The following is a 15,000-nucleotide window of genomic DNA, read 5'->3' as shown; positions in this document are numbered from 1 at the left end:
GAGAGGGGGGGGGATGAGAGGAGAGGAGCGGAGAGCAGCAGCCTTGTTGGCCTCTGTGGGCTTAACAGGTTAATCCATCCCCGTCTTAGTAAACACCAGCACGGCTAGGAGGCCTCTGATTGGTCGGTTTGTAGAGCGCCAACCGTTGCGACCGATTCCCATAGGGCATGATAACATGAGACCTTTTGAGCGCTCCTCTTTTTTTCTCTCTGTCAGTTGTTTTGAGCATGTAGGCAAACAAAACCTGACACACAGGCACGTGCACACGCTCTAAAGACACACACACACACACACACACACACACACACACACACACACACACACACACACACACACACACACACACACACACACACACACACACACGGATGGCTGTAGATGGCCATACACACACACATACACACACGGGTGGGTATGTTGGTCACCCTCCACCCCCACCAAAACACACACATTTGTACGGATACACACACACACACACACACACACACACACACACACACACACACACACACACACACACACACACACACACACACACACACACACACACACACACACACACACACACACACACACACACGGGGGTATGTTGGTCACCCTCCACCCCCACCAAAATACACACATTTGTACGGACTCACACACACACACACACACACACACACACACACACACACACACACACACACACACACACACACACACACACACACACACACACACACACACACACACTCATACCGTGCTGTAAAACCCCACCCAGTTGTGTCTGGCTGCTCTCTCCTACTAACGGTGGCAGCAGCTCAGGTGACGGCCTCTGTTGTCGCAGGCACCTGAAAGTAGGGCTGCACAATTAATCGAAAATAATCGAAAATGATGATTTAGTAGTGATATCGACATGGTGATAATGATCGTGATTTAATCGTGGCAATGGTGACCTGCCTTCAAGCATCCTTGAAGCCAGAATATATTGACAGGTTGGTGTTTCTGGCCAGAAATCTGTCCACCTAAGTTTCATGCTATTGCCTTTTACATAGTTATTACAATTCGGTTTTATTTTGTTCGTCCCGTATACAATTAATTCTTGGATATATTTCATTTTTTTTATTATTTTAAATAAAATTCAGCAAAAAAATTAATAATCGTGATTAATAATCGTGATTCCGATTTTGACCCAAATAATCGTGATAATGTTTTTTTCCATAATCGTGCAGCCCTACCTGAAAGTGAGCGTGTGGATAGCACCAAGAACGTGTCTGTTACCTGAAAGTGAGCGTGTGGATCACACCGAGAATGTGTCTGTTACCTGAGAGTGAAAGTCTTACTGTGACCTGGAAACTAAACTGAAGTGTGTATAGAGTAGGGCTGCTCGATTATTGAAACAATGATCATCATGATTATTTGGCTCAAAATTGAAATCACGATTATTGAACGATAATAACCAACTGAATTTTGTGCACATAGTTATTTAAAAATTACAAAATGGAATATAACCAAGAAGGGGATGAACAAAATAAAACTGAATTGTAATAATTATGTAAAAGGCAATAGCATGACGCTTTTGAGCCTACAGATTTTTGGACAGAAATATCATCCTGTCATTGTGTTCTGGCTTCAAGGACAGTGTTGTAGATGTGATCAAATGCTGCTCAAAAGGTTCTCAAAAACCGCCAAAATGCGCTAAATTCCGCCCAAATTCAACAAATTACAGACAGACTGACAGACACACAGAGAGACAGACAGACAGACGGAGAGAGAGAGAGACAGACAGACGGAGAGAGAGGGACAGACAGACGGAGAGAGAGGGACAGACAGACGGAGAGAGAGAGAGACAGACAGACGGAGAGAAAGAGACAGACAGACAGACAGACAGACAGACAGATGGACGGACGGAGAGAGAGACAGACAGACGGAGAGACAGACGACAGACAGACATAGAGGCAGACAGACAGTCAAAGAGAGAAAGACAGACAGACAGACAGAGACAGACAGTCAGTCAAAGAGAGAAAGACAGACAGACAGACATACAGACAGAGAGAAGTGTGGAACAGAATTGCGGAACAGAAGTGCTTTCCAGTGACATTCATGCTGAATGAGCGATGTTGTCCCAGTCGGCATAGCTGAAATGCTTCCCTTGTCTGCCAGGGAGGAGCAGACGCGGAAAAATGCACTTCATACACAAAAACGATCGCACACCCCCATCTCATCCCCTTGTCTCCTCACCTCCCCCCTGCACACACACACACACACACACACACACACACACACACACACACACACACACACACACACACACACACACACACACACACACACACACACACACACACACGTCCCCTTTCACACACACACACGTCCCCTTTCACACTCTTTCCATCCCCTCCAGTGCTGTCCCCTCTGTCTTTGCACACACTTTTGTCACCTCATAGGCAGCATTCTCTCCAGTTCCCTCTCACGAACACACAACACAACACAACACAACACAACACAACACAACACAACACAACACAACACAACACAACACAACACAACACAACACAACACAACACAACACAACACAACACAACACAACACAACACAACACAACACAACACAACACAACACAACACCTCTCTCTCCTCCCTCCCTCACACACTCTCCTCTGGACTCGACTCGCACGCAACGCACTCCTTTCCAGCCGACCAAATCCATTTGATTGTTCCGAGTGGACGCTCAGACTGAGTAGCTGGTGGTCCCAAGGTAGACACAGGTAGACACAGGCTTCACACTGCTGCTGGTCTCAAGGTAGACACAGGTAGACACAGGCTTCACACTGCTCTCAAGGTAGACACAGGCTACACACTGCTGCTGGTCTCAAGGTAGACACAGGTAGACACAGGCTTCACACTGCTGCTGGTCTCAAGGTAGACACAGGCTTCACACTGCTGCTGGTCCCAAGGTAGACACAGGCTTCACACTGCTGCTGGTCCCAAGGTAGACACAGGCTACACACTGCTCTACAGGTAGACACAGGCTTCACACTGCTGCTGGTCCCAAGGTAGACACAGGCTTCACACTGCTGCTGGTCCCAAGGTAGACACAGGCTACACACTGCTGCTGGTCCCAAGGTAGACACAGGCTACACACTGCTGCTGGTCCCAAGGTAGACACAGGCTTCACACTGCTGCTGGTCTCAAGGTAGACACAGGCTTCACACTGCTGCTGGTCTCAAGGTAGACACAGGCTTCACACTGCTGCTGGTCCCAAGGTAGACACAGGCTACACACTGCTGCTGGTCCCAAGGTAGACACAGGTAGACACAGGCTACACACTGCTGTTGTGGCCAGCGGCTGGTATGTTGGTCGTTAGCCTGCACTCCCCCAGGAGACCTGAGATGGACTGACTCACACTCACACTCACACTCACACACACACACACACACACACACACACACACACACACACACACACACACACACACACACACACACACACACACACACTGTAGCGGCGCTTACGGGCGGGCACTGAATAAGCCAAAGTTCAGGCGCCAGACAGGCCTTTATCCTGTCACTAAATTATAAGCTTCCGCCAGCAATGTAAATAATAAGACAAAATAAACGAACAACAACCAAGGATTCAAACCAACACGTCTTTATCAGGACTCCAACAAAAACACCACCAGCCGAGCCGGTTACAAGACAACATCAAAACTTACAATAACAATCAACTCGCTCGTCAGCGAGACAAACCCCACAACGAAATATCAAAACCGGAACCAAAGTTGTCAGTGTGTGTGTATGAAAGAGAAAAGAAAATGGATATCAGTGTTTGGATGTAGGGGAGTGCGTTATGTGCGTGTGTGCATGTGTGTGTGTCTAGGAAGAAGCTCCTAGCAGAGCGCGCAGCGTGTGTGAGTCTGAGGTGAAGCCCCTAGCAGAGCGCGCAGCGGCGGGAGGGGGTATGTGCGTTTTGGAGGAGAAGCAGAGCGAGGAGGAGGTATGTGCGTGTGTGCATGTGTGTGTGATTGTAGGTGAAGCAGAGCGATTGTCCACTGCAGCGTGGGAGAGTTACTCAGAGCGCATGATACTCCAAACGCAAGGAAAGGATTCGGACTCACGTTTGGCTGGAGTGGCGAATAATAGTCTGTCCGGGAGCCTTTGGGCAACAACAGACCCGGCCAACGACTTCTCTTTGGCGTTCAAGTCGATTTCGGAGTCTTCCCCAGTGTGTACTTCCTTTGTGGCAATTGGGTAGTTTTTTCGCTAGTACTCGTACGCTGTAAGTTGGTGGCTTCGCTCTGGTGCTTCTCTGTGCTTCTCTCTCTCTCTCTGTCCTCGTGTCCTCTCTCCTCTGTTCTCTGTCCTCTCTGTGTCCTCTACTGGTGTTCCCTCGAGAATGCTCGAAAACTGGCATCTAACAAGCGGTGCCATCTTACGGCCACACCCCCCAATCAGATCTCGCTGCAGGTGCGTCTCATCTTCAGGTAGAACTGCTTCAGTGGCCTCAATTAGGTGTATGTGTGTTTGTGGGTGCAGTGTGCTACTGGGGCATTGGAAACAAATAGTCTTGGAGACCATGGTGGAAGTGCATTCCGCCACACTCCCCCCTCCATGGGAAGACAACCCATGGTTGGCAAGAGATGTGGCTATGTGAAACCAAGGAAGTCGTCGTCACTAGACTCATCTTCAAAAACTTTTAAGAGGGCCTCTCTTTCCTGCCGTTCGACCTGTGCCGCTGTGGGAAAGCAAGGCTTCATGTTGCACACGTGCACATTGTGCCGATGTTCCCCTGTGTCCTCCCGGACTACCTCGAAGTTGACAGGGCCTAGCTGCTGTAAGACTCTGTAAGGACCTTTCCATCTGGGCGCCAGCTTTGCAGAGAAGTGTTTGGCCTTGGACGACAGAACATGGTTGCGCACCCACACTCTGTCCTTAGGTAAGTATTCAACATCTTTTCTGTTTTTGTTGTAGTTCCTAAGTTGTCTGGCCTTTGCCTTCTTGCTGCTAATGTGTGCTTTCTTTTGCAGGTCTGCCAAGTGTTGCACAACATTGTATCCGGCGTCGTCAGGGTTGAGGTTCTGTCCTCTAAGGAGGTTGTCCATGGGACTACGCAGTTTCCTTCCCAGGTGTAACTCGGCAGGAGTAATTCCGGTGGTCTCATGGACAGCGGAGTTGAGGGCGAAACGGAGTTCAGGTAGGTATTGGTCCCACTTTTTGTGATTGTCGGAGACATATGACGCGATCATCGCCTTCAGGTTCCGATTGACCCTCTCGGTCAGGTTTGTTTGTGGGTGGTAAGTGGTGGTAAGTTTGGGTGTGACTTTCCAGGTCTGGCAGAGTTCCTTGAACACGCTGGAGACGAACTGCGGCCCTCTGTCGGACAGGATGTGGTCAGGCACGCCCCAGCGGGTAAGTATTTCATCACGGACAATGCGGGCTACCACGGCAGCGGAGGCTGTGCGTAGTGGAAACAGCTCTACCCAGCGGGTGTAGTAATCGACCAGGACCAGAAGGTGTTCATGCCGGCTTGAGCTGCGGGGTAGGGGCCCCATGAGGTCTACTCCCAGCATCTCGTTGGGGTAGCTTACGGCTGTCTGTTGAAGTTTACCGCTTTTCTTACGGCTTTCACCTTTGCGGGTCTGGCAGATTTTACATTCGCGCACAAAGCTGCGCACCTCATCCCACATCTTTGGCCAGTATGCTACATTGTGAACTCGCTTGTAAGTCTTGAACATGCCTTGGTGTCCACACCAAGGAGAGTCATGGTATGCAGACAAAAGTGAAGGGATGAGTATTTTAGGTACCCACACTCTGAAGTGCTGCTTGTCGTCCTGTGTAATTTTTCTGTACAGTGTGTCATCGAGCACTGCATACTGTTCCTCCGTCTCCTTACAGCCTCTAGCCAGGTTCTCCAGAACTGCCTGGATCTTGGGGTCTTTATGCTGTTCCTCCCAGAGCGTTATGGAAGAGAAAGGGAAATCTTCTGACCCGTCTTGACTTACGGCCAGCACGCATGAAGGTCCAACAGTCGAGCGGGACAGAGCATCGGGTGCCACATTGAGCTTCCCCTTTCTGTATTCAATGATGAAGTTGAACTTCTGGAGGCGGAGAGCCCAGCGAAGGAGACGACTGGATGTCTTGGTGCTGCTGAACACCCACTGCAAGGCAGCATGGTCGGTCACTACGGTGAAGGTTTTCGGTTCCAGGTAGTGCTGCCATTTCTCTAGGGCCCAGACCACCGCAAGGCATTCCTTCTCAGTAGCAGAGTAATTCTTTTCTGCCTTGTTGAGGCTTCTGCTTGCGAAAGCGATGACCTCTTCGTGTCCGATTCCCCTCCTTTGGGTCAGGATACCACCAAGTCCCAAATCACTGGCATCAGTGTACACGTAGAATGGAAGAGACAAGTCAGGGTGACCAAGCACGGGAGGAGATGTAAGGTGGTCTTTCAAAGTCTGAAAAGCATGCTCACATTTGTCATCCCATCGGAAGACATGGCCTTTCTTCTTGAGCGAGTTTAGTGGTTCTGCGATTTGTGAGAAACCAGGTACAAAGCGGTGGTACCATCCTGCTAGTCCCAGGAATCTCTGCACCTCCTTGACTGTGGTAGGAGCCGGGTAGGCCTTGATGGCTTCCACTTTTGCGGGGTCTGCAGTGATGCCCTGGGCAGATACGATGTGGCCCAAGTACTTGATTTCCCTCATGCAGAATTTGGATTTTTTCAGGTTCAGGCTGAGACCTGCGGTGTGAAGTTTTGTGAGTACGGCATTGAGGTCTTGGAAATGACGTTCCACAGATGGTGAGTAAATCACAATATCGTCAAGGTACACTAGACATATCTTTCCTTTCAGGTCAGCCAAGACCAAGTCCATTAGGCGTTGGAAGCTGGCTGGGGCGTTCTTTAAGCCGAAGGGCATGACTCTGAATTGGAAAGTGCCCATGTGGGTGATGAATGCCGTCTTTGCCACGCTTGCAGGGTCCATGGCGACCTGCCAGTAGCCACTATTTAAGTCTAGGGTGGAGAAGATTGCGGAACCCGCAAGTGACTCAAGGAGTTCATTTATGTTTGGTATTGGGTAGGCATCAGTCTCTGTGACGGCATTGAGCTTTCGGTAATCGACACAGAACCTGAGTGTTCCACACTGTTTTGGGACAAGAACGACTGGTGAAGTCCACCCCGAATATGATGGCTCAATCACTCTTCCATCAAGCATCTCTTTCAGGTGCTGCTCTATGATCTGGCGTTTTACAGCAGATTTCCTGTACGGTTTTTGCTTGATGGGTACTTCACTGGTGGTGTGGATTCTGTGTTTCAGAACATCAGTCCGTCCTGGTTTAAGAGTGCACAGATCTGGCTTTGATTCCAGTAACTGTCTGAGACCAGCCTTCTCCCAGTTTTCCACCTCTGCGTTCTCGACTGCAAGATCTATGTAATCTTGAGCGGTCAGCTTCAACGGCTCTTCTGGTATGTAAGGAGGAGGTATGCAAGACATAAGAGTAGTCATGTGTGGTGTATTGTGTAGTGTGGTGTGTGCATCATTCTGTAGGAACAGGTATTTCTCGGGTCTCCCCTTGAAGCTATACTGATAGTCAGCTGCATGGATTTGCAAGCCGCTGTGGACTAAGTAGTCAAGTCCAAGCACCACTTTGTAGGCCAGAGCTTTAGGGGGTAGGACTGCCACTTCGTAGGTGCATGCAACGTCACCTAGGTTGACGGTCACTTCGACTTTGCCCAGGGGTGTTTCACTCTCGCCATTGGCCAAGAAGAGCGGTCCGCTAATCCAAGGCTTCAAGTCTTCTTTTGGCCGTTTGAGAGCTTTCCAGACCAACTCATGGATGAGTGTGTAGCTGGCCCCTGTGTCAACGATAGCTCTGCCATTCCACGGTCCAACATTGATGGTGACTACCAGTTGTCGTGGGATAGTGAAGGAGCGTCCTGCCAGTACATTTTCTGTCTGTGAGACTGTGAGAGTGACGCTTCCACTGCCCTGCTGTGCTGGCTTGTGTGGTCGGGGATTGTTCTTTTGATGATGCTGTGTGTTTTGGCGGCCTCCAGAGGCTTGGTATTGTGGGCAGGAACCAGGAAGGTGTTGCCCTTTGCAGCGCCAGCAAGTGATCAGTGTGTCTGTGTCAGTAGGTTTGGGAACGCTGCCCCTCTGTGGGTTCTTATCTCGGGTGTTGTGTTGTGTCTCATACAAGGATTGTTGTTCTAGGTCTTTCTCCAGCTGATGACCTAGTCTGACCAGCTCTTCCACAGTCTGGGCACGACCGCGTAAGTAGGTAGCCAGCTGTGGTTTTATGTTCTTCAGAATCATTTTGACGATCTCTGCTTCGGTAATGGTGGGTTTCCACTGTTTACACAGGGCACGATATGAGAAAGAGAAGTCACGGATAGATTCATTCACTTTTTGTTTGCGGTTTCGCACACGGTCTGTGAGTTCCTCCTCATAGTCGTCAGACAAGAAAGCAGTTAGGAATTTTTTTTCGAATTGGGCCCATGTGAGGACCTCGGTCATGGCGATTTCCCACCAGTCTCTAGCTGTGCCATGGAGAGCGGTTCTGAAAGCTGCCAGAATCTCTGTGTCTGTCAGTGGGTGTATGGCCAGAAAGTCACGGCATTTGGAAAGGTAAAGAACAGGGTCTGGATCATCATTTGTTTTGCCAAAAGTGGGGAATGACAATTTCAGAACTTTCAGATGATCTGATTTGACTCCAGTAGATGGAACGGTTGCCATGGATACAGGCAGTGAAGCTGGAGTGGCTGCAGCAGAAGTGTGAGCAGCTGACAGCTTGGCAAGTGGAGAAGCAGTCAAAACATGTTGCTCTAACTTCTTTTCAAGCTCCTGGATCTTGTTGGTAAGTATATTGTATTCTTTGGTGATGTGTGTAGGGAGATGTGCTAATGAAGTGCTCATTTGATTTGTAAGTCTTGCACAGGTGTCCACATTTTGTGAAAGGTGTTGGCAATCAGATTCAAAAGCTCTTCTCTGTGTCAAGATCTCCTGCTGTACCTCTGCTTGTAACTGTTCAACCATGAAGCGGATTTCAGAAAGTTGTGTAGCATTTTGATTTTTGATTTCCTCTGTGATCATGGTTTTAATGCCTTTTAGCACATTATCCCATTCACTTTCCGTTTTTTGTTTACTTTCAGTAAGTGTTGCATTGACTTTTGAGAATTGCATTTGTGCATTGTCTGACATGTTCTGCAGTCTTCCTTCCAGGTGAAAACGACTCCTCATCACTTGTTTGGACAGTTCACTCATCTGAGACTCTTGGTGTTTCAACTTGTCAAAGAGCACAGCCCAGTGATCGGGGGTTTGTAATGCCAGTGCCCCAAGGGTTCGGGCTGGCGTAGGAAGATTCAATGGCAAGTCTTGCTGGAGTGAGGTATTGGAAGACCATAAGGAAGAGTGTTTCAAGTCAGCATCCAATGGAGAGCCAGTTGCGGCCTGTGTATGGTCTGTATGAACAGCTGGGAGTGCATCGGTGAACAGATTGGGCGGCCCAGTGGCCAGCACAGGGGATGCTGTAGTTACAGCAGGTAGTGGGTCTCCAGCAACAGTGGTACTAGACAGCTGTAATTGCACTTGGTGTGTAACTTGAGGGGTTTGTATGTCAGGGGGTGACGCAAGTTGTGCTGGTAGAGTAACTTCAGGTTGGTTCTCCTGTTCTGCCATTTCCAAGTTCTCTGGTTCTGACATTGTTACTGTATACTTTGCACCATGCGCTTCAAGTTTGGTTGTGTGTTGTGAAATGTTGTGTTAATAAAGAGGAATGTTGTTGTGTGAAATGTTTGTGTCAGGTGTTTGTGTGTGTAGTGAAAAAAGTACCCAATGAAAATCAACAACCCTCAAAAAGGCAGTTAAACACAATAAGCAAATGCTTAAGCAACAGGCACAAGATAAGTGAGTTCAACAAGAATGAGAAAATTCAAGAGTGTGGCAACAATAAGTCAACACAGACCTAACTATGAATTTCAGCACATCAATAAACAGTGTGAATACATAGCATTGCAACACATCAAAATAGCATAGCAGCACAGCATGAATGAACAATTCAACACAGCATAGCAGCATAGCAGAGGATGCACAGCTCAATTTCAACAGTATTTTTTCTCTCTTTTTTGTCCACAAGTGCCCGCACTAGTCAAGAAACGTCCAGAGCACAAAGTTCCTTCATATGAATGTAAATGACGCAAATGTGTGCACGCGCTCATGTATGTACGAATGTATGTGTTTTGTGAGTGTGTGCAGATGCTCGCACCAAGCGAGATGAGGAAAAGTTCAGTTCGTGAGATCAGTCCCTTTATAGAGTAATCACTCCAGTCCCTGTTCAGGCGCCATTCTGTAGCGGCGCTTACGGGCGGGCACTGAATAAGCCAAAGTTCAGGCGCCAGACAGGCCTTTAAATCCTGTCATTAAATTATAAGCTTCCGCCAGCAATGTAAATAATGAGACAAAATAAACGAACAACAAACCAAGGATTCAAACCAGCACGTCTTTATCAGGACTCCAACAAAAAATCGACTATTAACAAAAAACACCACCAGCCGAGCCGGTTACCAACAATATAACAAACTTACAATAACAATCAACTCGCTCGTCAGCGAGACAAACCCCACAACGAAATATCAAAACCGGAACCAAAGTTGTCAGTGTGTGTGTATGAAAGAGAAAAGAAAATGGATATCAGTGTTTGGATGTAGGGGAGTGCGTTATGTGCGTGTGTGCATGTGTGTGTGTCTAGGAAGAGCTCCTAGCAGAGCGCGCAGCGTGTGTGTGTCTGAGGTGAAGCCCCTAGCAGAGCGCGCAGCGGCGGGAGGGGGTATGTGTGTTTTGGAGGAGAAGCAGAGCGACAGGAGGAGGTATGTGCGTGTGTGCATGTGTGTGTGATTGTAGGTGAAGCAGAGCGATTGTCCACTGCAGCGTGGGAGAGTTACTCAGAGCGCATGATACTCCAAACGCAAGGAAAGGATTCGGACTCACGTTTGGCTGGAGTGGCGAATAATAGTCTGTCCGGGAGCCTTTGGGCAACAACAGACCCGGCCAACGACTTCTCTTTGGCGTTCAAGTCGATTTCGGAGTCTTCCCCAGTGTGTACTTCCTTTGTGGCAATTGGGTAGTTTTTTCGCTAGTACTCGTATACTGTACGTTTGTGGCTTCGCTCTGGTGCTTCTGGTGCTTCTCTCTCCTCTCTCTGTCCTCGTGTCCTCTCTCCTCTGTGTCCTCCACTTGTGTTCCCTCGAGAATGCTCGAAAACTGGCATCTAACAAGCGGTGCCATCTTACGGCCACACCCCTCAATCAGATCTCGCTGCAGGTGCGTCTCATCTTCAGGTAGAACTGCTTCAGTGGCCTCAATTAGGTGTATGTGTGTTTGTGGGTGCAGTGTGCTACTGGGGCATTGGAAACAAATAGTCTTGGAGACCATGGTGGAAGTGCATTCCGCCACAACACACACACACAGCGTGCGCTCCCCCAGGAGACCTGAGATGGAGGAGGGTGTTGCTGCAGACCTGTTATTATGTGTTGTCATACACACACTCAGATGAGGAGGGAGTGGGGCCTCTTGACACACACACACACACACACACACACACACACACACACACACACACACAGAGACACACGGGCGATTTGTTGTAGAGCAAAAGATGTGAGTGAGAGCATGCTTGTGTGAGCACAACCGGGGTGGGGGATGAAATGTGAAAGAATTTGCACAACCTTCATTCTGTTGTCAGGCGAACACACACACACACACACACACACACACACACACACACACACACACACACACACACAGACGCTCGTTCGTCCTTATCCAGCAGACGCGGAAAAATGCACTTCACACACAAAAACGATCGCACACCCCCATCTCATCCCCTTGTCTCCTCACCTCCCCCCTGCACACACACACACACACACACACACACACACACACACACCACACACACACACACACACACACACACAACACACACACACACACACACACACACACACGTCCCCTTTCACACACACACACGTCCCCTTTCACACTCTTTCCATCCCCTCCAGTGCTGTCCCCTCTGTCTTTGCACACACTTTTGTCACCTCATAGGCAGCATTCTCTCCAGTTCCCTCTCACGAACACACAACACAACACAACACAACACAACACAACACAACACAACACAACACAACACAACACAACACAACACAACACAACACAACACAACACAACACAACACAACACAACACAACACAACACAACACAACACAACACAACACAACACCTCTCTCTCCTCCCTCCCTCACACACTCTCCTCTGGACTCGACTCGCACACAACGCACTCCTTTCCAGCCGACCAAATCCATTTGATTGTTCCGAGTGGACGCTCAGACTGAGTAGCTGCTGGTCCCAAGGTAGACACAGGTAGACACAGGCTTCACACTGCTGCTGGTCTCAAGGTAGACACAGGTAGACACAGGCTTCACACTGCTGCTGGTCTCAAGGTAGACACAGGCTTCACACTGCTGCTGGTCTCAAGGTAGACACAGGCTTCACACTGCTGCTGGTCTCAAGGTAGACACAGGCTTCACACTGCTGCTGGTCTCAAGGTAGACACAGGCTTCACACTGCTGCTGGTCCCAAGGTAGACACAGGCTTCACACTGCTCTACAGGTAGACACAGGCTTCACACTGCTGCTGGTCCCAAGGTAGACACAGGCTTCACACTGCTGCTGGTCCCAAGGTAGACACAGGCTACACACTGCTGCTGGTCCCAAGGTAGACACAGGCTACACACTGCTGCTGGTCCCAAGGTAGACACAGGCTTCACACTGCTGCTGGTCTCAAGGTAGACACAGGCTTCACACTGCTGCTGGTCTCAAGGTAGACACAGGCTTCACACTGCTGCTGGTCCCAAGGTAGACACAGGCTTCACACTGCTGCTGGTCCCAAGGTAGACACAGGCTACACACTGCTGTTGTGGCCAGCGGCTGGTATGTTGGTTGTTAGCCTGCACTCCCCCAGGAGACCTGAGATGGACTGACTCACACTCACACACACACACACACACACACACACACACACACACACACACACACACACACACACACACACACACACACACACACACACACACACACACACACACACACACACACACAGCGTGCGCTCCCCCAGGAGACCTGAGATGGAGGAGAGTGTTGCTGCAGACCTGTTATTATGTGTTGTCATACACACACTCAGATGAGGAGGGAGTGGGGCCTCTTGACACACACACACACACACACACACACACACACACACACACACACACACACACACACACACACACACACACACACACACACACACACAGAGACACACGTAATTCAGGCGATTTGTTGTAGAGCAAAAGGTGTGAGTGAGAGCATGCGTGTGTGAGCACAACCGGGGTGGGGGATGAAATGTGAAAGAATTTGCACAACCTTCATTCTGTTGTCAGGCGAACACACACACACACACACACACACACACACACACACACACACACACAGACACATACACGCCCGCTCGTTCACCCTTATCCTGCAGTATTTTTTCTTGCAGCAAAGACATATGTGTGATGACCTTCACTGGAGACCTCCATGTGTCTCCAGTCCATATCCATATTCCATATCCACTGGAACTCTCCAAGCATCTGTCTAGCTTCAGCTGTTAGTTTCATGATACATTTTATTCGTTTTTAAGTGTGTGTGTGTGTGTGTGTGTGTGTGTGTGTGTGTGTGTGTGTGTGTGTGTGTGTGTGTGTGTGTGTGTGTGTGTGTGTGTGTGTGTGTGTGTGTGTTATACATGCCTGCATCGTTCATATAGCATGCTTCAAAGCCCCTGTACAACCCCTGTAGTGTGTTCTTTCACGTATGTGTGTGTGTTTGTGTGAACGCTCGGGCAGAGGGCTAGTACTTTTTCTTCAGACGTCACACACACGGGTGTGTGTCAGTGCGTACATGTGTGTGTACAGGTGAATTTTCTTTGACCGTGTGCTGTTCTCCTGTGTGTGTTTTGCAGAAGCGTGCCAAGGGCCAGTACCTGTTCTTCAAGGTGTGTGAACAGCTGAATCTGCTGGAGAAGGACTACTTTGGACTCGCCTACAAGGACAACGCTGACCAGAAGGTACTGCCAACACCAAAACATCACTCACCACACTCAAATGAACAAAAAAAAAAGATGATTCGAAATGAATGAATGACGCCCTAACGTGGCTTAATGGTAGGGCACTCGTCTGCGACGCTACTGTGCCAACCCGGGTTCGATTCCGGCTCGGGTCCTTAAATTGCCAATCCTTCCCCATATCTCTCTCCCAAAACGTTTCCTGTCTCTCTCCACTGTCACTATTAAAGTCCAAAAGACCAAAAAATATCTACAAAAAAAAAGAAACGGTCTTCCAAGCGTGTAATTATTTCTTCAAAGATAACACAAACCAGAACACACAGTACAATAAACAGCAGCATCAGCTCCATAGCAACACACAACACTTCGAATTTAATCTCATCAGTTAGCTTCTGCGGAAAACCCTAACTTTCTCAAAAGCCCCAACAAAAAAAAAAACAACCCTAAATAAACCAAAGTAATTGCATCATGTTTTTGTGAATACATGAATTAAAACGACCTTTAAAGCCAGAATATCCTAATCAAAACTAATCAATTGTGTGTGGGTGTGTGTGAATAACACGTATAAAACCATACTGTAACAACTCAATAAATTAAATGTAATATTTAATGAATATTTTAAGAATAAATAACACCCGTACATGATGTGTTTGGGCACGAATGCAGGCTTGTCATTAAGAACTGGAGTCTTGCAGAGCGTTAAGCCACACTGGGCGGGCTCATGGAGAAGGCTGGAGAGGCACGTTGGTACGATGCAGTGTAGCCATCGCACTTTTAGGGCTTTCAGGCCGACCAGAACGGAGCTGGAGCCGGTGCCCGCACCAGTTACGTTCAGCACTAAAGTGCTTATCTGCGAACCGCCCGTGTTCATACCGGGCTCTGAACTTTTCC

At 48.7% G+C, this 15,000-nt stretch overlaps 1 protein-coding gene across 8 annotated transcripts in view; it reads left to right on the top strand.

The window, feature by feature from the left end:
• The window catches only part of epb41l2 (erythrocyte membrane protein band 4.1 like 2), a 188,033-nt gene that overhangs the window by 75,370 nt on the left and 97,663 nt on the right, over nt 1-15,000 (top strand). For all 8 annotated transcript variants that reach the window (XM_063223779.1, XM_063223781.1, XM_063223776.1 and 5 more), the window contains exon 4: nt 14,008-14,112. In XM_063223779.1, coding sequence (XP_063079849.1) covers nt 14,008-14,112 — 105 coding nt within the window. The remainder of the gene's footprint in view (nt 1-14,007; nt 14,113-15,000) is intronic.

This window comes from Engraulis encrasicolus, chromosome 18 (genome assembly GCF_034702125.1).
Source record: "Engraulis encrasicolus isolate BLACKSEA-1 chromosome 18, IST_EnEncr_1.0, whole genome shotgun sequence".
NCBI classification, from domain to species: Eukaryota; Metazoa; Chordata; class Actinopteri; order Clupeiformes; family Engraulidae; genus Engraulis; species Engraulis encrasicolus.
Note: the sequence above shows the minus strand (reverse complement) of the source record. Positions and strands in the feature narration are given on the sequence as shown.